Source organism: Centruroides vittatus, unplaced genomic scaffold (assembly GCF_030686945.1).
Source record: "Centruroides vittatus isolate TY-2023 unplaced genomic scaffold, ASM3068694v2 contig_828, whole genome shotgun sequence".
NCBI classification, from domain to species: Eukaryota; Metazoa; Arthropoda; class Arachnida; order Scorpiones; family Buthidae; genus Centruroides; species Centruroides vittatus.
The window spans coordinates 15793-38146 of record NW_027122539.1 but is presented as its reverse complement, the minus strand read 5'-3'; the positions used below and the strand labels follow the sequence as shown (position 1 = coordinate 38146).

Genomic DNA, 22354 nt, shown 5'->3' with positions numbered 1-22354 from the left:
GTCTACTTTATCTCTCTGCGTGGCACTTCAGGAAACACATTTGAAATCTGGAGAAAGAATTTCTTTAAAAGGATTCGATCTCTACCGTAAAGATGATGACAGCCACACCCGCGCCAGTGGAGGTGTGGCTGTACTGGTTTCAAACCGCATCCCGTCTTTACCGGTACAAATAACAACAGAGCTGCAAGCCGTGGCAGTCAGAATTTCAATCGGCGTTACTGTCACAGTTTGTTCCATATACTTGCCACCAGATGTCAGAGTCAATGATGATGAATTGGATGCCTTGGTTGAACAGCTGCCAACTCCATTCCTTTTACTCGGTGATTTCAATGGTCACAATCCAATGTGGGGCAGTCCCGACATCAATCGTCGTGGCAGGGCCATTGAGAGATTTATAGGCAATCACCAACTGTATATATTTAATACCGGAGAAGTGACATACTTCCATGCCCCAACAAGAACATTCACTGCCATTGATTTATCATTAGCCAGTCCGAACTTGTTTTCAGCATTTACATGGGGGGTTGGATCTAATCCACTCTCTAGTGACCACTTCCCAATATTTCTAAAATACCGAGGCAGAGAAAGCTGTGAAACAGCCCGTCCACCACGCTGGAAACTTGAAACAGCAGATTGGCCTGCATTTTCCTCTTTGGCTAACGTCACTGAGGAAATGGTCAATACTGCTGATATCAATGATGCAGTCGAAGTTGTCACTTCCAGTATTATTCAGGCAGCCGAAAAAACAATGGGGAAAACGTCAACCAGATATCCAAAACATCCGAAACCATGGTGGGATCAAAATTGCGAGGCAGCATTTAAAAAGCAAAAGAAAGCATGGGGGATTTTCAGAAGATACCCCACTGCTAACAATTTGGTTGCTTTTAAGAAAGCAAAGGCTAATGCCAGAAAAATAAGAAGGCAAAGCCAAAGGGATTCTTGGAGGAAGTATGTTTCTAGCATAACATCTTCCACCAGCTCAAAAGCAGTCTGGGATAAAATCCATAAAATCAATGGAAAATATGCTTCTCACTCTCTGTCCATGCTGGAAAGTAATGGCACAATAATCAGTGACATAAAAGGTATTGCTGATTTGTTGGGTGAAACATTTTCGTCTTCATCCAGCAATATTATGTATACAAGGGATTTTCAGGCTTATAAAGTTCAAACTGAAAAACAATATCTAAACTTCCACTCCCCATCTAATGAGGAATATAATGTGCCATTCAGCAGAATAGAACTATGTACAGCAATCTTTCGCTCGGGGAATACTGCTGTAGGGCCGGATAAAATCCACTACAGCATGATAAAAAATCTGTCAGACAATTCCCTCAGTAATCTTTTGAATCTGTTTAACAGAATATGGACAGAACATACTTTTCCAGACTCTTGGAGGCTATCTATCATCATTCCCATACCCAAACCAGGTAAAGACCACAAGAATCCCTCTAGTTACAGACCAATTTCTCTGACTAGTTGTCTTTGTAAACTTTTCGAGAGAATGGTAAACAGACGCCTGATGTTCCTCCTAGAGGAAAAGAACTACTTTTCACCACATCAGAGTGGATTCCGTAGGAACAGAAGTACCACGGACAATCTAGTAAACCTTGAAACATCTATACGCGAAGCGTTTGTAAGACGACAGCACTTAGTGTCTGTGTTTTTCGATATAGAGAAGGCTTACGATCGCTGCTGGCGATATGGAATACTCCGTGATCTGCATGAATTTGGACTGCGGGGTAATCTGCCAATTTTTATAAAAAACTTCCTGCAGAATCGTAGATTCCAAGTCAGGATGGGCAACACTTTTTCTAGGCCTTTCACACAAGAAGAGGGTGTTCCTCAAGGTTCTATTCTGAGTGTGACTCTGTTCCTAATCAAAATTAATAGCATAGCTAAGTATCTTCCTCCCAGTGTGAAACACTCCTTGTATGTGGATGACTTTCAGATCTCCTGTCAGTCTACTAACATGAGTTTTATTGAAAGACAACTGCAAACCTCCCTAAATCGCATAGACAATTGGTCCAAGATCAATGGTTTTACTTTTAATGCAGAGAAGACCTCGTGCATCCACTTTTGCCGAAGGCGTGGTTTGCACCTGGACCCTGAAATTCACCTAAAGGGGGTTAAAATTCCAATGGTCAATGAAGCAAAATTTTTGGGTGTCGTGTTTGACCATAAATTGACGTTCTTACCACACTTGCGCAATTTGAAGAGTAGATGTTTAAAATCTCTGAATCTTTTAAAGGTATTATGCTGCTCATCCTGGGGAGCAGACAAATGTTCGATGCTCAGGATATATAGAGCCCTGGTTCGCTCTAAGCTGGATTATGGATGTGTTGTTTATGGCTCTGCGCGAGAATCTACTCTTCGGATGCTGGATCCAATCCACCATCAAGCATTGCGTTTGTGCACTGGTGCGTTTCGAACTTCTCCTGTTCAAAGTTTGTACGTGGATGCTTATGAGCCTCCACTATCTCTCAGGAGAGAGCAGTTGTCTTTGTTCTATTACATTAAACAGAAATCTCTGGCTAAACCTTCAGTTTATTGTAGAGTATCAGATACTCAGCTGAAAAGATTATTTACAGCTCGCCCAAGTTGTGTCCCTACATTTGACATTAGAATGGAGAATGTAAGCAGCACGATTGACCTGGACACAAGCAACATTTCACAGGTCGAGGTCGATAATATATCACCTTGGTCAACTCCTGTGATTAATGTTGACTTTAGCTTAAAGCAGTTTCTAAAAGAAATCACCCCAGACTATGTTTATAGACAGCACTTCGCAGAAATTCAACATCGTGACAGGAATTTAATTCCTATATACACAGATGGATCTAAATCGGATGACTATGTTGGCTTAGCCTTTGTTTGCCAGGATGAAATCGTGGCAGAGCAAATAGCACCGAAGTCTTCCATTTTTACTGCGGAGTTGCAGGCTATTTATTTAGCCCTAAAGTATATAAATAGGAAAGGTCATCGTTGCTGCGTGATTTACACTGACTCAGTTAGTGCACTTCAGGCTTTGATCTCGTATGAACCTAGTTTTCACTCCATAGTGATTAAAATTCGTAAGCTGATTTGCCATCTTTTTGCGAGGAATTTCTCTATAAAATTTTGTTGGGTCCCAGGCCATGTAGGTATAAGAGGGAATGAAGAAGCTGACGCAGCTGCAAAGTCAGCAAGTCCTTCTCAGCATACAATGCATATTGAAGGAGGTGACTTGAAGCTAGTTGTTAAAAAACGACTAGAGGAGAGATGGCAAAATGTGTGGAACGCACAAGTCCACAATAAACTACACGAGATCAAACCTGTGATAGAAAATTGGACACAGAAGAAACCTTATGACAGGAGATCTGAGGTCATTCTTACTCGTTTGAGAATTGGACATACTCGACTGACTCATCAATACCTTTTGAAGGGTGATGACCAGCCTGTATGTCAGTATTGCAACTGTAATGTAAGTGTTAAGCACATACTGAGCAATTGCATCGCCTCTGAACGGATTCGTAGGCAGCATTTTGGAAATGCAAGTTTTAAAGAGATTTTGGGCCAGAGGCCAAATGTTGATAAATTATTGAACTTTCTAAAAGTTACAAATATTTATAAAGAAATTTAATTATTTATTATTTATATCATATACATGTTGTTGTTATGCACAGTTTAACTGTTGTATATTTTTGTTATTGGTTTTTGTTTTGTTCATTTTTATTGTTATTTATGTACCTATATATACCATGTGTTGTGGCGCAGCTTGGCCTATGTGGCCCTTGTGCCAATAAACTTTAACAACCAACCAAGTGTTTTATTACTGTTTAAATAACTGCTCCCCCACTTGTTATTCTTAGTAATTAGAGACGGGTAAGATTGTCTGTCAAGGTCGGTGAAAGTTTATTGCTTTCACAACAGGGTGTCATATGAGCTGCCACCCACTCCCCGCTGTTAATGACAACAACGCGCTAAGAGTTTTATTACTTTGTAAACAAAAACTCCTTTCCCTGTCAGAACTGGGTCAGATGTCAAGGTCACTGATTAACTGATTGAACAGAACATTGTCCTTGATATTTAAGAATCCAGTTTTGTCAGAACTGTTTACTTTTAATACATTTCTTATAATTTATTTCTGCTTCGTTTATAAAATTGTTTTTATCATGTTTTAAATCGATTTGTTTTAAATTATACTTGTATAAAGTTTATGAATTAAAGTGTAAAAACAGCAATGAAAATGTCGTTATTTCAAGATATATTTATTGATTATACAGTTCAACTTTGCAAAAAATGTTTTCATATCTCTTCGTTATTATATATATAATATCGCCATTTTATAAAAGAGATGTTATTGAATCGTATATTCAATTGTTATATTGTATTGTTTTTATATTTATATTCTATTCGAATTGACCTTTTTACAATTTGTAATTATTCGTGTATCAAATTATATTTCATTTATTTAATTCTATACTACTTGTAATTATGTAAAAACTATTTTTATATCGTTAAATTTAGTTTCCGTTTATGTTTTGTCACGTTTACGGTGTTTAATTATTATTTTAAGCTAATGCGACCGAACCTACGAATGGCGGCTTCTAGCCATCACATAGGATTTCTACGGGAAAGACATCATTGCAGGCATAAAGTTGCCTCTGTCAAGTTGTTTATCTGGGAAAGATGCCATTCAGGAATCATTTTCGACTTATTAAAACAAAATAAAAACACACTTTTTAAAATTTCTAATGAATATATATTTTAAAATAATCAAAAGCTATACTTTTTTCAGCGCATGATTTCGAAAGAAGACTTCTAATGAAGGAGTTAAACTATTGGAAACAATGTGACGATGTTTTCTAATAGAATGAAAAATATTTTACAAAGCATAATTAAGAGCGATACATCGCATTATCACCATCAACTACTTTCGGGTTCTGAATCGAGGAACACACGATTTGTAATGTTCACGAAGGTAATGAATCCTTCACTCTTACATTTCGGCCGATGAATATAGAACATTGTCCTTTCTTGGAACTGATATAGTCTCCCGTTACCTGCATATAGAAACAAAATGAATTGGAGAGCAACGACAGGAAATAGGGACAAATCGGAATGGTTAATTCGGAGACCCACTCTTTAAGATTCCAATTTGTTTTTCTAAGTAGACAAGTTCAACTGAAAAGGTGACATTCCTCACTGTTTTCAACACCTACGTTTCTCTCCTCAACATTTTTTCCTTCTGAATTTGATTTCCTTTCCCCTTTTCGCAAACTCACCACTTTATTATTTACTGGTTAAGTTTTGCAAGTGCAGAGACAAAACAGGAAGTGTATTGGTTTGTAATTATCCAATAAAACATTGGAAAATTCCCTTGAACCTGATTTGTTAAGTGGTGTTAGCCACACCTTGTTCTACTTGCTTGATTGGGCATTCTTGTTGGTCACACCCTGCATAAAGCGTATTGGCCGTAAATCGTTACCGAACTATATCACAATCGCGAATCACATCACAAACATTTCTAAGCGACCAATCTGCCTGCAATGCACATTAATATCAAGTAACAGTTGTAAGAACTATGATAACGTTTAATTGTGCACCGTTTTCATGACTTGTTTGAAAAACACACAGATTAGAAATGGCTAATAACATTTATTAACAACTCGTTAACTTACAAAAACAGAAACACCGTTAACAACTCGTTAACACAAAACAAACACCGTTAACACCTTGTTAACTTACACAAAACAGATGGAGGGGAGAGGGTCAGTACCTGGTCCATGAGCCAGCGTTCGCCACGACCTCATTCAGTCGTGAAGGCATACTTGCCACAACGTCATGGCAAAGTGTGCCTTCACGAAGCTTCTCCCAACGAGCTTTGACTACTTGCCAAAGTTCGTTGGGAGTCGTCACCTGAATGCGGTCGTGACGAAGCACTGACCACACGTTCTCAATAGGATTCAGGTCTGCCCCTCTCCCCGGCCATCCGATGTCTCGGACGATGTTGTGTTCTGCGATCCAGTTCCTTGTTACTCTGGCTGTATGTATTGGAGACCTGTCGTGCACAAACCAAAACGGCTCGTCCCCATACATCGCAGTTACGGACGGCACTAGGACGTCTTCTAAGATCTCAACGTACTGTGTTGAGTCCAAATGGCCGTCCAGCAACACGAGCTCTCCTGGCCCTGCAGAAGACATCCATCCCCAAACGCCTGCAAACAGAAAAGTCCATATTCAGGGTGTAATGTATAACATGACAATTCCGGTTGAAAACAACAAAAATATGAACAAATTAAGGACCTGCAAGGCTCATGACATAAATACACAAATTAGAAAAACTCACCGACAGTGAAGCGACCGCTTCGTTGGGTGCGCCACACATACTGTGCATCGTATCTCGTGGAAGGTGGGCGACGCACCCAAACGGTCCCGGAGTTGTCTGAACTGAAAATTTTCTCATCAGAGAAAATGACAGGTTCCCACTCATTTGCCGTCCAACTTTGGAACCGTTGGGCAAAAGCCAAACGGTCCCTCTTGTTCGTGTCCGTTAATGTTTGTTTTTTCGCAGCTCGGCGTCCAAACAGACCTGCCTCTCGCAACCTATGAATAAAAGAAAAATATATATTATTCTGCTACCTACATTTCTGTATATGCAAGAACACGTTAATAAAGTTGTCTTTCTGGCGGTTCGTTATATCGATAGACACGTATTCGAAGGACGTATGAGTACTACAAATGTTACATACCGTCTCTTCACTGTATCTACGGACACATCAAGATTTAGTTCTCTCCGTAAACTGTTCGCTGTTGCGAACGGGTTTTCTCGACTTGTTGATGCTAGCTGGTCATCCTGGTCTGCAGTTGTCAGTCGTGGTCTCCCGGATGACTTACCGGGAGCCACGGAACCCGTGTCCCGCTGCCGCTTCACAATTCTGGACACTGTTCTCTCCGATATTTTTAACATGTCGCTAATCTCAGCGACTGTTTTGCCTTCATCTTTGTGGCGAATTACCAGTTGGCGAACGTCCGCACTCGTCGGTTTCGGCATGGCGAAATGGTTTCCGCAAGTCCCAAAAAGAGCGATAGCGAGATCCCTAGATAGAACCGATCCAACTTTTCCTGCCAAAAACTACTTCTTATATAGTAGCCGGCGTTCGAATTCTCCGCCAATCAGCTTCGCTGTCTTCATAAAGTCCGACCAACGGTCATTCTCCGACAGCCAATCGTCTGTCGATCGTCGATTCAAACCACAACGGCTTTCCCAACGGATCTTTTCTAACGGTTCTTCCGTAACGGTTATGACTTTTGAATTACAAAAGTTTCCGTTATGTTACAAACAGCGGGAATCGCTCACCTGGGCGATTCCATACACTACAGATGACTTCAGCACTGTACCAAAGGCTTTATATACTCTTGCTCCTCATGACAATTCAATTTAATTTCATGCTAAGAGGCATAAATAATATAGAGAAAAATCTGTCATGAATTACTGGCTATGTCTCCTTATAATTGCTGCAGGTTTTGACCTCTAATCTATATATATTACAGTGACCATATTTTTTGGGGAAAATAAAGGACATATCGAAGAAAATAAAAAAAAAAACCTTATAAAATTCATAAGTTTATAACATTTATTACGAAAATAGTAGCATACAACAATGCATACATTAAAATTTTAAACAATCTTAATTATTACACATACACACACTGTAAAAATTTAAATAACATTAATTTTGATACTTTTCAGTAGAACTAATTTCCTCTTACCATCCCTGGGATCTGAACGCCCACCCACGTGTTTGCCGTGCGTGGTGTCCCGTATGCCGGAAAGGGGGATCCTGGTAGTTGAGGGGCAACATAACGTCCCCAACACACTGCTTTGGCCCCTGCTTCGGATAAACGGGAGGCTCAAATCAGGCTCCGTTTGAGTCAATCGGCTGGTCGGTGAGTCATTCTTGACCTCGGCTGGGAGTCAACCGATCGATGCAGACCGGGCGGACACGTCAGGCAAGATGTGCTCTTCTTGACTGCATTGTGAGGGTATAGCTCCTGGGAAACCCTGGTGTGACGGTCTATGGGAGTCTCCCATGTGACGGCATCCCCTTGTTGGACCCCATGGTGGGTGGGGTCACTAGGAGCTGAATAGTTATTTTTAAACATGGATTCATCAAAAGCAAAAACCACAAGCACCATTGCATCACAACCAAAGGAGGTCAGTTCCTCCAACCAACCAATTTATCTCATAGTACATAGTACTACTGAAAAACCGATGTCTAAGTGTTCCCCTTTCCTAATTCAAAAGTTGTTTGAATCAACTATTGGACATTTAAAGAAAATACAAAAATTGAGGTCAGGGGACCTACTGATAGAAGCAGCCTCCTCTCAACAGTCAGCAAAGCTTTTGAAAATGACATCTCTAGGAGACATAACAGTCACCATCACACCACACGCAAGTTTGAACTCATCACGTGGTGTGATATCTGAGGTCGATCTGATGTCTGAAGATGAATCAGATATCCAGATCGGTCTTTCAGATCAAGGTGTCACTGCTGTCCGACGCATCTCCATTCGTCGTGATGGCAAGTTGATACCAACTAAACATCTCATTCTCACTTTTGGAAAGCCAACATTACCATCATTTGTTACTGCAGGATATCTGCGCTGTCCAGTTCGACCATATGTTCCAAACCCACTGCGCTGCTTCAAATGCCAGCGGTTTGGACATTCTCAAACATCCTGCAGAGGAAAGAGCGTATGTGCACAGTGTGGAAGTGAAGGTCACCAGAGTGCTGAGTGTACCAATACTCCATGCTGTGTGAATTGCAAAGATGCCCATCCTGCCTACTCCCGGAAATGCCCTGCATGGCAGAGAGAGAAAGAAATCCAACGAGTGAAAACAGTTAGCAACATACCTTACCCAGAGGCTCGGCGCATGGTCACTTCAAGTGCACCATTGAAACAGAAGACATTCGCAGCTGTTTTGAAATCCACAAAGACATGTGCAGTTCAAACGAATATTTCAGTTTCTCCGAAAGAATCTCTCACTTGCCATGCGAAATGTCTACTGATCCCATCAAAAGAAACACAAGAAAAAGAGAATTTAAAAGCAAAAGCACCCCTACTTAAAACAGGGGTCACAACAAGAAACCTGGGTTCTAAGAAGGCAAGTAAGAACCCACTAAACAAACAGAGAGTGAAAGCAGCTCTCTCTAAATCTAAAAAATCAGAGGCTCAATCTATGAGTGAGTTCTCTGATATCTCTGATGAAGAGAATAATATGGAGGTGCCACAACCAACCTCACCTCCAAAAGGAAAATCCTCTGTGAAATTGAAGAGGGACACTTTTGCGAAGAATGCTGCCTCAAACACATAATGGATAACAAAATAATCCAATGGAACTGTCGTGGTTTCCGCAACAACTTTTCTGACATTAAACACTTGACATTATCTACCTCATCTCTCTGTGTGGCACTCCAGGAAACCCATCTGAAACCTGGAGAAAATATTTCTTTAAAAGGATTCAATCTTTATCGTAAGGATGACGATAGCCACAACCGTGCCAGCGGAGGTGTGGCTATACTGGTTTCAAACCGCATCCCGTCGCTTACTCGGTACAAATAACAACAGAGCTGCAAGCTGGTGGCAGTCAGAATTTCAATTGGCTTACTGTCACAGTTTGTTTACATATACATGCCTACAAATGTCAGTTTTATGCGGGGGATAGGGACCGCATTAAAAAAACGCATTAAAAAAAATCTCACGAAACTTCACGAATGGCTGTAAATAATAGTTTTCCGCGACACAATTAAAATATATTTTTTTTATGCGGTTAACAGGGACCGCATAAAAAAAGTCTCACATAGAAAATAACTGAAAACCGTACGAAATAGAATTTATTGACAACAGATGTCAGCACTTGACTGCATCGTCTGGTCTATCGTCTGTTTTACATATTTTTGTCCAGGTGGTGTTTTGCTGACTTAAAAAGTAAATTTTTCATTTTTCGCATATTCCATGCAATAATATTACTATAATAAGTGCATTTATGCTATAATAAGTTTATTTAGCTATAATAAGTCAACGTAAGACATGACGAATCGGCACGAGACTAGTCGCCAACTATACCGCACAAATTAAAAATTCGCATTAAAAAAATCGCACAAATAAAAATCAGACTAAAAAGCGCATAAGAATTTCAATTGGTGTTACTGTCACAGTTTGTTACATATACTTGCCACCAGATGTCAGAATCGATGAAGATGAATTGGATGCCTTGGTTGAACAACTGCCGACTCCATTCCTTTTACTCGGTGATTTCAATGGCCACAACCCAATGTGGGGCAGTCCCGACATAAACCGTCGAGGCAGGGCCATTGAGAGATTTATAGGCAATCACCAACTGTATTTATTTAATACTGGAGAAGTGACATACTTCCACGCCCCAACAAGAACATTTACTGCCATTGATTTGACATTAGCTAGTCCAAATCTGTTTTCAGCGTTTACATGGAAGGTTGGATGTAATCCACTTTCCAGCGACCACTTCCCAATATTTTTAGAATATCGAGGCAGAGAAAGCTGTGAAACAGCCCGTCCACCACGCTGGAAATTTGAAACGGCAGATTGGCCTGCATTTTCTTCTTTGGCTAACATCACTGAGGAAATGGTCAATACTGCCGATATCAATGATGCAGTAGAAGTTGTCACTTTTAGTATTATTCAGGCAGCCGAAAAAACAATGGAGAGAACGTCAACAAGATATTCAAAACATCCGAAACCATGGTGGGAATCAGAATTGTGAGGCAGCATTTAAAAAACAAAAGAAAGCATGGGGGATTTTCAGAAGATACCCCACTGCTTAGAATTTGGTTGCTTTTAAAAAAGCAAAGGCAAATGCCAGAAAAATAAGAGAGGCAAAGCCAAAGGGATTCCTGGAGGAAGTATGTTTCTAGCAGAACATCTTCCACTAGCTCAAAAGCAGTCTGGGATAAAATCCATAAAATTAATGGGAAATATACTTCTCACTCTCTGTCCATGCTGGAAAATAATGGCACAATAATCAGTGACATAAAACGTATTGCTGATTTGTTGGGTGAAACATTTTTGTCTTCATCCAGCAATATTATGTATACAAGGGATTTTCAGGCTTATAAAGCTCAAACAGAAAAACAAATTTAAAACTTCCACTCTCCATCTAATGAGGAATATAATGTGCCATTCAGCAGAATAGAACTATGTACAAGCAATCTCTCGCTCGGGGAATACTGTTGTAGGCCCGGATAAAATCCATTACAGCATGATTAAAAATCTGTCAGACAATTCCCTCAGTAACCTTCTGAATCTGTTTAACAGAATATGGACAAAACGTATTTTCCCTGACTCTTGGAGAATATCAATTATTATTCCCATTCCCAAGCCAGGTAAAGATTGCAAGAATCCCTCTAATTATAGACCAATTTCCCTGACAAGTTGTTTCTGCAAACTTTTTGAGAGAATGGTAAACAGATGTCTGATGTTCCTTCTAGAGGAAAAGAATTACTTTTCACCACATCAGAGTGGATTTCGTAGGAACAGAAGTACCACGGACAATTTACTAAATCTTGAAACATCGATACGCGAAGAGTTTGTTAGACATCAGCACTTAGTATCTGTGTCTTATGAATGTAGAGAAGGCCTATGATCGCTGCTGGCGATATGGAATACTACGTGATCTGCATAATTTGGACTGCGGGAGAAATTTGCCAATTTTTATAAAAAACTTCCTACAGAATCGAAGATTCCAAGTCAGGATGGGCAACACTTTGTCTAGGCCTTTCACACAAGAAGAGGGTGTCCCTCAAGGTTCTTTTTGAGTGTAACTCTGTTCCTAATAAAAATTAACAGCATAGCTAAGTGTCTTCCTCCCAGTGTGAAACACTCTGTGGATGTGGATGACTTTCAGATCTCCTGCCAGTCTAGTAACATGGGTTTTATCGAGAGACAACTGCAAACCTCCCTAAATCGCATCGATGATTGGTCCAAGACTAATGGTTTTAGTTTTAATGTAGAGAAGATTTCGTGCGTCCATTTTTGCTGAACGCATGGTTTGCACTTGGATCCTGAAGTTCACCTAAATGGGGTCAAAATCCTAATGGTTAACGAGGACTGTTTCTTGGTGTGTTAGACTATAAATTGACGTTTTTGCCACACTTGCACAATTTGAAGAGTAGATGTTTAAAAGCTCTAAACCTTTTAATGGTACCCTGCTGCTCATCCTGGGGAGCAGACAAATGTTCAATGCTTAGGATTTATAGGGCCGTTGTTTGCTCTAAGCTGGACTATGGATGTGTTGTTGTATGGGTCTGCGCGAGAATCTACTCTTCGGATGCTGGATTCAATTCACCATCAAGTATTGCATTTGTGCACTGGTGGTTTGTATGTGGATGCTCATGAGCCTCCACTATCTCTTAGGAGAGAACAGTTGTCTCTTTTTTAATTACATTAAACAGAAGTCTCAGAATAAACTGTTAGCTGATTGTTCAGTTACTCAGCTGAAAAGATTATTTGCAGCTTGTCCAAGTAGTGTACCTACCTAGATAATATATCATTTTGGTTAACTCCAGTTATAAATGTTCATTTAAGCTTAAAACAGTTTCCAAAGAAATTACCCCAGACTATGTTTATAGACAGCACTTTGCAGAAATTCAACATTGTGACAGGAATTTAATTCCTATATACACCGATGGATCTAAATCGGATGACTATGTTGGCTCAGCCTTTGTTTGCCAGAATGAAATTGTGGCAGAACAAATAGCATCGAATTCTTTCATTTTTACTGCGGAGTTGCAGGCTATTTATTTAGCTCTAAAGTATATAAATAGGAAAGGTCAAAATTGCTGCGTGATTTACATTGACTCAGTCAGTGCACTTCAGGCTTTGATCTCGTGTGAACCTAGTTCTCACTCAATAGTGATTAAAATTCGTAAAATGATTTGTCATCTTATTGTGATTAATTTCTCTATAAAATTTTGTTGGGTCTTAGGCCACGATGTATAAGGGGAAATGAAGAAGCTGACGCAGCTGCAAAGTCAGCAAGTCTTTCTCAGCATACAATGTTTATTGAAGCTGGTTGTTAAAAAACGACTAGCAGAGAGATGGCAAAATGTGTGGAACGAACAAATCACAATAAACTACACGAGATCAAACCTATCATAGAAAATTGGACACAGAAGAAACTATATGGCAGGATATCTGAGGTTATTCTTCCCGTTTGAGAATTGGACATACTCGACTGACTCATCAATACCTTTTGAAGGGTGATGACCAGCCTGTATGTCGGTATTGTAAGTACCCCTTAGTGTAAAACACATACTGTGCAATTGCTCTGTCTTTGAGAGGTTGCGTAAACAGTATTTTCGAAATACAAGTCTGTCAGAGATTGTCCAGACTTGGCTTCTGGCCCAAAATTTACTGGACTTTCTGAAAGTCATTAATATGTATAAAGAGATTTGATCATTTATTTATTATATAGTTTTACCTATTTTGTTTTTCTTACTTAAATTGTTGTATATATTTGTTGTTGTTGTTGTTTGTTTATTTATTTATCTATTTAATTTATTTATTGTATTTCATTTTTTATTTATGTTTAGTATGTAATTTTTATCATATGTTTTTTGATTTGTCTCGTTTAAATTTATTTACCATTTGACCTGGCGCAGCTTAGCCTACATAGGTTCTTGCGCCAAAAAACAAGAATCAACCAATTAACCGTTAAACAGTGTATATCTTTGTGTACAGTGATGATGTGTCTGTGTGTGTATGTGTGTTATCGAAGAACATTTTTTGGCATGTCTAAAAACAGTAAATTACAATAGGAGAATAAGATGTGTTGAAAATGAAAACAAACGAGTTCTTATTATTGGAGATCTCGGAAAGTATTCACTTGTACGATAAATGGCCACTTTGTTTTTTTTGTGTTAAAGTTGGGGGAGGGAGAAGTATCTCCCTCTCAAATGTTCCTACAAAACACAAAGAGGGTGAGAAAATAAGAAGTTGATTTTTTTATTATCTAAGGTCAACATTATTATTTTTATCAGACAGTGTTTCTTCCCGAACAGTGTCAGGAGAAGAGCGAAGGACCTGGCCTAGCGTAATGTAACCTATTCTAACCGGAAGCTCAATTCTCATAACAGCTGTTTGTGAAGCAAGGTTGGACAAATGTCGTGTTTGATGAGTAAACGTGTCACATCTGGGTGATCACAATCGGGAGTCGAATCCATTGTCTATCGAGTGTCACGTTCGGGAGACAAGACCATGGGTCATGACTGGGTAAGAGAAGTCATGTTCGGGAAAAGGTGTCGAATCCGGTAAGAAAGTCGCATGGAAGTGAAGAAGAGGAAATCGAAGAGGATCACCGCCTAAGCCAAGAGAACTGCAGTTGTCCGCAACGACAAAACAGACAGACAACAAGGTCTTTCAACTTTGGTGGCTCTGTTTTTCGATTCCTCCTTGTTCCAACTTTGGCAAGGCGGTGGCTCACTGTTGCAGACGAACAGGCAGAATGCGACCAACCAGAAAATGTGAACTTAGAGGCGTTGTCATTTTCTACATCTTTTACAGCAAGGTCTGTGGCCAGATGACTCCCGAAAGCCTTAGCCAAGTGCACTGGACTCAGGGTGTAGCGTCGCATGATCCCGACTCGAAGGATGCCACGTGATGCGCACTTGTAGAAGGTCTTCTTCACCTGCTGCCTCTCGCTTGTCAAGCCCTGAACGGCACAGAACAACAGACTCGTTTTGCGTTGTTTGAGGAACCCCATCTCTCTGGCACCACCGCATTATTTTGTCGGAACCTCCGGCAAAACCACTCCATCTTCATTCTGAAAAGAAGAAAATTTGCAATTAGTTGATTAACACAAAAGCTTAAATTAATGCCTAAATTTTTCCGAGAAAAGCTAAATGCTCACCACAGCTGCCTGTTTAAATCAAAAAGATTCGAATATGACTATCGAACAATGTGCCGAGATGTCTTCTGGGACTAATTAATGCAGAAGTCCAAGATTACACTTACGACAAATCAGAATTTGGATAGCTTGTGTTTGATCCTACCGAGAATTGCTAGAACGTTCCAACTGTATTTGCAGTAGGGACGACTGACCTGGAACGAAGAAAATCTCTTATGTATAATTTATATTTGTACGACAGTAAATTAAAGACAGCCGCACATAGCCATGAGGACATGGCACTCTAGCCCAAGTCATAACAAGTGTTTTCTTCTAGAGCAATTTACCCTAACGTGTACGTCCACATAAATGCAACAATGGCATTTAAGAGTTTTGTGCAAAGGAATTGCGGACAACTCGACCAAAACACAGGACAAAACATACAAAGAAGCGAAGCGTGCCCACAGCTTAACTTGCCATTTGGGACACGAACGTTTAAGTGGCACAAAGCATTGGCAGAAGGTTACGTTAGTGTGGAAGATCGACTGCACTCAGAAAAGACTGCACCTCGTGGAAAGAGACAAAGAATTGTTTTCCTTAGATTTTTTGTGTTTAGCCTGTATAGATAACTGTTAAGTGTATTAGAAGTGTTTGCAGACAATTTAATTCTGGCAAAAGAAGCCATTGAAAAGCGTTGTAACTAATACATAAATTGCTTGGAGAAGTCGGAGATCAAATGGCAAAATTTTTGACCTGTCGGAGGAACATCCCATGCTTCAGAGTATAGTCTTCGTCCATCAATGTTACCAGAGTATATTTTAGTTAAAATTCAAATTTAAAGTTTGTATTAAATAATTTTTAATTGAACTTTTATAAAAAATCGTTATTATTTCACTGTGTTTATAAAATATAAATGAATTAATTACGAAAATAAACCCACGAGCCAATACTTAATCTGTTTATGGCGCTTGTCTCTTTCTAATGTGGCGGCTCGTTTAAAAGTCCTAATTCGCAAGTGACGGCAGATTTAAATGCAAATACGCCAGCCGATGTTGTCTCTGAAAGTTGGACTGAACGAAACGAAAATAAAATTTTACAGCTAGCTAAATTCGAATTAAAATCTTACTTGGTGTAATGTCGGCATGCAAAAGTCTTCTTAAAACCACTTCGGGTAGCAAAGAACACTGAAGAATGGCAAAAAACATGGCGAAAACCAGAGCAAAGAGTGCACATGTCCATTTGGCAAGCAAAAAATGTGCAAAGTGCAACAGTACGTGTCTCCATAGAAACAGCAATTGTTGCCGTTTCTATGGAGATTAGAAAGCGCCTAACAAATCCGAATGCGATTGATGTAATGGATTCTTTTTGAATTTTAAGGCTAAACATCTGCATTTTTTACTTTTCTATTTATGGAATGACGACTGATTGGGATTGAGAGACTCCCTACCACCTTTCGCTTTCAGTTTTCTTTTTCCACAAGGGGTTAGAAGCAAGATTTTCTGTAATTGAACGTCATCTTTACCTTGCCACCCCAAAACTAGAACAAATCATTCAGTTTGTTTGTCCAGTATTTTCCAATTGACCAACAGTGCAATTTTTCCAAAATTTCATATTTTGTTTATCCGACGCCATATTAAAAGCTGTTATCTGACGTCATCGTATGTTGGTTATCTGAAATATGCGCGTTATAGTTGTTACGTAAATGTAATCAATGTGACTTATATATTAAATAAGCGAATTTTATGAATTTACCTGCCCCAAAGAAGTTATTGTGTTTGTATTGTACACCAACGAATCAAAATATTATAGTTGTTTTTGTATGGAAATTGAAAAAAGTGATGGGCCTACTGCTCAAAACAAATGATTTAATTTTCTTTTTATAGTCAAAATACCTGGCAACGGGTTCTGCAACTTTTCCGGCTGTTGTGAGGTTTTATTTAGAAAATTACTTGTGTTTTTAACTACGATATAATAACAGTGCCACACATGATTCTATTTATAAAATATTAAAATCAGAAATTGTTTTTATAACAAAATTACAAAGTCTGCAAAATATCTTAAGAGATAATAGCTTTTTAGTTTTTTTTTTTCAATGCCACATAGATTTATGATTGTGGATTAATTTAATAAAAATGGTTTTTTTTAATTTTAATTATTCAGCAATTATATACATTCTGTAACTGTTAATTAGAAAAATAGCATATTAGCATAGTAAGTCGTATGCTGTTTTATCTCTTAAACATTGAAGTCGGTCTAAATCGGCTTAATGTCTTTAAGACGAAGTTGGCTGAACGACAAGTTGTTTTACTGATTTTGTTTTACAAATTGTTTACGTTTCGTCTACTCCCTTCCTGCTCGGTTGAGTTCATTTTCATTTAAGAGTGATATCGAATGTTATGTTCACAATATCTTTGTTGTGTTGTATATATTGTGTATTTTTATATAAATTAAATATTGTATTGTTGAATGAAATGTTATTTACATCTTTTTCTGTTTTATTTTCGTTTATTATATTTATATTAATCTAATTTTATATTATTATTTATGGTTATAATGCACATTACTATATATTGTTATGTTACGTGCTATCAACATCGTAAGATATTGGACTAGGTAAAGGCTATAATACTATTTAATTACGAAATAATTTGGTACTAGAGTTAAATAGTATTATAGCTCTTATATAGCCCAATATCTTATGGCATTGATGGCTTGCAGGTTAGAATGTATCTGGTATTAATGCTATTGTTTAGTTAATTATGTTTTATTCGTTTTTGCGTATATTTTAATGTTTATGATATTCATAATTTTTTCATCTGATGGTTCTTTTATTTTTTAAATAATTTTTAAAAGACAAATTCGCCCAAAATAGGGTTCACCATTTATTACTTTTGTGTTCTAGACGATACATTTCCGGCGACCGACCGACCTTTCTAGGCTACTAGCCGCGAAAAAGTTTAAAAAGTCATTAAAAAACACAAATTTTCAATTAAAAACACAAAGATTTTCTAATATCAGAACTGGTGTTATATGAATGTCTTTCTTGTTACCATCTGTACTTTCTCGGGGTTGTTTCAGCCTTTTACCCACAGAGAAATGAGCGCTGGAAAATGTTCTTATGATATTTTAAAATGATATGGTAAGTTTTAATAAAACATTTTGTAAATTTAATGAAAGGATTATTTATCTATTTCTAGAAGACAAGTAACTAATATATAATTTATTTTATATATAAAACAAAAGATATCATTTCAAATCATGTTAATTTTAAAATAATTGACAAAAACACCAGAAACAAAATATCACAATACTTCACAAATAGAAAACCCTCAATAATATATTTGAACTGTTCCACAACTGGGGAGAAACTAGACCATATGTCACCACTAAAGTTGATAGTTTTTACTTTAAGGATATAGTCTATAAAATAGGTGGTAAAAACAAAAATTTTAGTGCTTAGAATTAACAGAATATGAACAGAACATAATTTTCCTGACTCTTCGAAGCTATCAATTATTATTCCCATCTCTAAGCCAGGCAAAGATTGCAAGAATTCCTCTAATTACAGACCAATCTCTAAACTATTCCAGAGAATGGTAAACAACTGTCTGATGTTTTTCTTAGAGGAAAACGAATACTTTTCACCACATCAGAGTGGATTTTGTAGGAATAGAAGTAGCATGGACAATTTAGTAAACTTGGAAACATCTGTATGTGAAGCATATGTTAGATGACAGCAATTATTGTCTCATTGTTTCGATGTAGAGAAGGCCTACAATTGCTGCTGGGGATACGGAATATTGAATACTCCGTGATCTGCACCAATTCGGATTGCAGGGTAATTTGCCAATTTTTATAAAACACTTTTTACGGAATAGAAGATTTTAAGTCAGGATGGGCACAACTTTATCTAGGCTTTACACACAAGGTGTTCCTCAAGGTTTTATTTTGAGTGTGACTCTGTTCCTAATTAAAATTAACAGCATAGCTAAGTGTCTTCCCCCAGTGTGAAACACACTCTGTACGTGGATGACTTTCAGATCTCCTGTCAGTCTAGTAATATGAGTTTTATTGAGAGACACTGCAAACCTCTTTAAATCGCATAGACAATTAGTCCAAGACCAATGGTTTTAGTTTTACCGTAGAGAAGACCTTGTGCATCCACTTTTGCTGAAGGCGTGGTTTGCACCTGGATTCCGAAATTTACATAATGGAGTGAAAATCCCAATGGTCAACGAGGCAAAGTTTCTTGGTGTGTTTGACCATAAATTGACATTCCTGCCACACTTGCACAATTTGAAGAGTAGATGTTTAAAAGCTCTAAACCTTTTAATGGTACCCTGCTGCTCATCCTGGGGAGCAGACAAATGTTCAATGCTTAGGATTTATAGGGCCCTTGTTTGCTCTAAGCTGGACTATGGATGTGTTGTTGTATGGGTCTGCGCGAGAATCTACTCTTCGGATGCTGGATTCAATTCACCATCAAGCATTGCGTTTGTGCACTGGTGCATTTGAACTTTGTATGTGGAGGCTCATGAGCCTCCACTATCTCTTAGGAGAGAACAGTTGTCTTTTTTTATTACATTAAACAGAAATCTTAGAATAAACTTTCAGCTGATTGTTCAGATACTCAGCTGAAAAGATTATTTGCAGCTCGCGCAAGTTGTGTCCCTACATTCGACATTAGAATGGAGAATGTAAGCAGCACGATTGACCTGGACACAAGCAACATTTTACAGGCTGAGGTCGATAATATATCACCTTGGTCGACTTCTGTGATAAATATTGACATTAGCTTAAAGCAGTTTCTTAAGGAATCCACCCCAGAATACATCTATAGACAGCACTTTGCAGAAATTCAACACTACGACAGGAATTTAATTTCTATTTATACTGATGGATCGAAGTCGGTTGATTACATTGGCTCAGTTTTTCTCTGCCCCTTGATGTGGGTTCCTGTCCGTGGTGAGGGGACCTCCCAGAGATGGTTTAGAAACTCCTTTTTACCATCCCTGGGATCTGAACGCCCACCCACGTGTTTGCCGTGCGTGGTGTCCCGTATGCCGGAAAGGGGGATCCTGGTAGTTGAGGGGCAACATAACGTCCCCAACACACTGCTTTGGCCCCTGCTTCGGATAAACGGGAGGCTCAAATCAGGCTCCGTTTGAGTCAATCGGCTGGTCGGTGAGTCATTCTTGACCTCGGCTGGGAGTCAACCGATCGATGCAGACCGGGCGGACACGTCAGGCAAGATGTGCTCTTCTTGACTGCATTGTGAGGGTATAGCTCCTGGGAAACCCTGGTGTGACGGTCTATGGGAGTCTCCCATGTGACGGCATCCCCTTGTTGGACCCCATGGTGGGTGGGGTCACTAGGAGCTGAATAGTTATTTTTAAACATGGATTCATCAAAAGCAAAAACCACAAGCACCATTGCATCACAACCAAAGGAGGTCAGTTCCTCCAACCAACCAATTTATCTCATAGTACATAGTACTACTGAAAAACCGATGTCTAAGTGTTCCCCTTTCCTAATTCAAAAGTTGTTTGAATCAACTATTGGACATTTAAAGAAAATACAAAAATTGAGGTCAGGGGACCTACTGATAGAAGCAGCCTCCTCTCAACAGTCAGCAAAGCTTTTGAAAATGACATCTCTAGGAGACATAACAGTCACCATCACACCACACGCAAGTTTGAACTCATCACGTGGTGTGATATCTGAGGTCGATCTGATGTCTGAAGATGAATCAGATATCCAGATCGGTCTTTCAGATCAAGGTGTCACTGCTGTCCGACGCATCTCCATTCGTCGTGATGGCAAGTTGATACCAACTAAACATCTCATTCTCACTTTTGGAAAGCCAACATTACCATCATTTGTTACTGCAGGATATCTGCGCTGTCCAGTTCGACCATATGTTCCAAACCCACTGCGCTGCTTCAAATGCCAGCGGTTTGGACATTCTCAAACATCCTGCAGAGGAAAGAGCGTATGTGCACAGTGTGGAAGTGAAGGTCACCAGAGTGCTGAGTGTACCAATACTCCATGCTGTGTGAATTGCAAAGATGCCCATCCTGCCTACTCCCGGAAATGCCCTGCATGGCAGAGAGAGAAAGAAATCCAACGAGTGAAAACAGTTAGCAACATACCTTACCCAGAGGCTCGGCGCATGGTCACTTCAAGTGCACCATTGAAACAGAAGACATTCGCAGCTGTTTTGAAATCCACAAAGACATGTGCAGTTCAAACGAATATTTCAGTTTCTCCGAAAGAATCTCTCACTTGCCATGCGAAATGTCTACTGATCCCATCAAAAGAAACACAAGAAAAAGAGAATTTAAAAGCAAAAGCACCCCTACTTAAAACAGGGGTCACAACAAGAAACCTGGGTTCTAAGAAGGCAAGTAAGAACCCACTAAACAAACAGAGAGTGAAAGCAGCTCTCTCTAAATCTAAAAAATCAGAGGCTCAATCTATGAGTGAGTTCTCTGATATCTCTGATGAAGAGAATAATATGGAGGTGCCACAACCAACCTCACCTCCAAAAGGAAAATCCTCTGTGAAATTGAAGAGGGACACTTTTGCGAAGAATGCTGCCTCAAACACATAATGGATAACAAAATAATCCAATGGAACTGTCGTGGTTTCCGCAACAACTTTTCTGACATTAAACACTTGACATTATCTACCTCATCTCTCTGTGTGGCACTCCAGGAAACCCATCTGAAACCTGGAGAAAATATTTCTTTAAAAGGATTCAATCTTTATCGTAAGGATGACGATAGCCACAACCGTGCCAGCGGAGGTGTGGCTATACTGGTTTCAAACCGCATCCCGTCCTTACCGGTACAAATAACAACAGAGCTGCAAGCTGTGGCAGTCAGAATTTCAATTGGCGTTACTGTCACAGTTTGTTCCATATACTTGCCACCAGATGTCAGAATCGATGAAGATGAATTGGATGCCTTGGTTGAACAACTGCCGACTCCATTCCTTTTACTCGGTGATTTCAATGGCCACAACCCAATGTGGGGCAGTCCCGACATAAACCGTCGAGGCAGGGCCATTGAGAGATTTATAGGCAATCACCAACTGTATTTATTTAATACTGGAGAAGTGACATACTTCCACGCCCCAACAAGAACATTTACTGCCATTGATTTGACATTAGCTAGTCCAAATCTGTTTTCAGCGTTTACATGGAAGGTTGGATGTAATCCACTTTCCAGCGACCACTTCCCAATATTTTTAGAATATCGAGGCAGAGAAAGCTGTGAAACAGCCCGTCCACCACGCTGGAAATTTGAAACGGCAGATTGGCCTACATTTTCCTCTTTGGCTAACATCACTGAGGAAATGGTCAATACTGCCGATATCAATGATGCAGTAGAAGTTGTCACATCGAGTATTATTCAGGCAGCCGAAAAAACAATGGGGAAAACGTCA

General features: G+C 39.2%; 1 protein-coding gene across 1 annotated transcript; it reads left to right on the top strand.

Moving 5' to 3' along the window:
- Window positions 1-20303: 20303 nt before the first annotated feature.
- LOC136982426 (uncharacterized) lies at window positions 20304-21518 on the top strand. The gene is made up of 2 exons (XM_067278914.1): window positions 20304-20598; window positions 20680-21518. The coding sequence occupies exons 1-2, from the start codon at window positions 20304-20306 to the stop codon at window positions 21516-21518; spliced, it is 1134 nt and encodes a 377-aa protein (XP_067135015.1).
- The last annotated feature ends 836 nt before the right edge of the window (window positions 21519-22354 follow it).

What these genes read in the sequence shown, in the direction of transcription:
- LOC136982426 (XM_067278914.1), top strand. Translation starts at nt 20,304, where the DNA reads ATGGATTCATCAAAAGCAAAAACCACAAGCACCATTGCATCACAACCA. An exon ending in CACCATCACACCACACGCAA is followed by an intron (nt 20,599 to 20,679) that starts GTTTGAACTCAT and finishes TCGGTCTTTCAG; the next exon opens with ATCAAGGTGTCACTGCTGTC.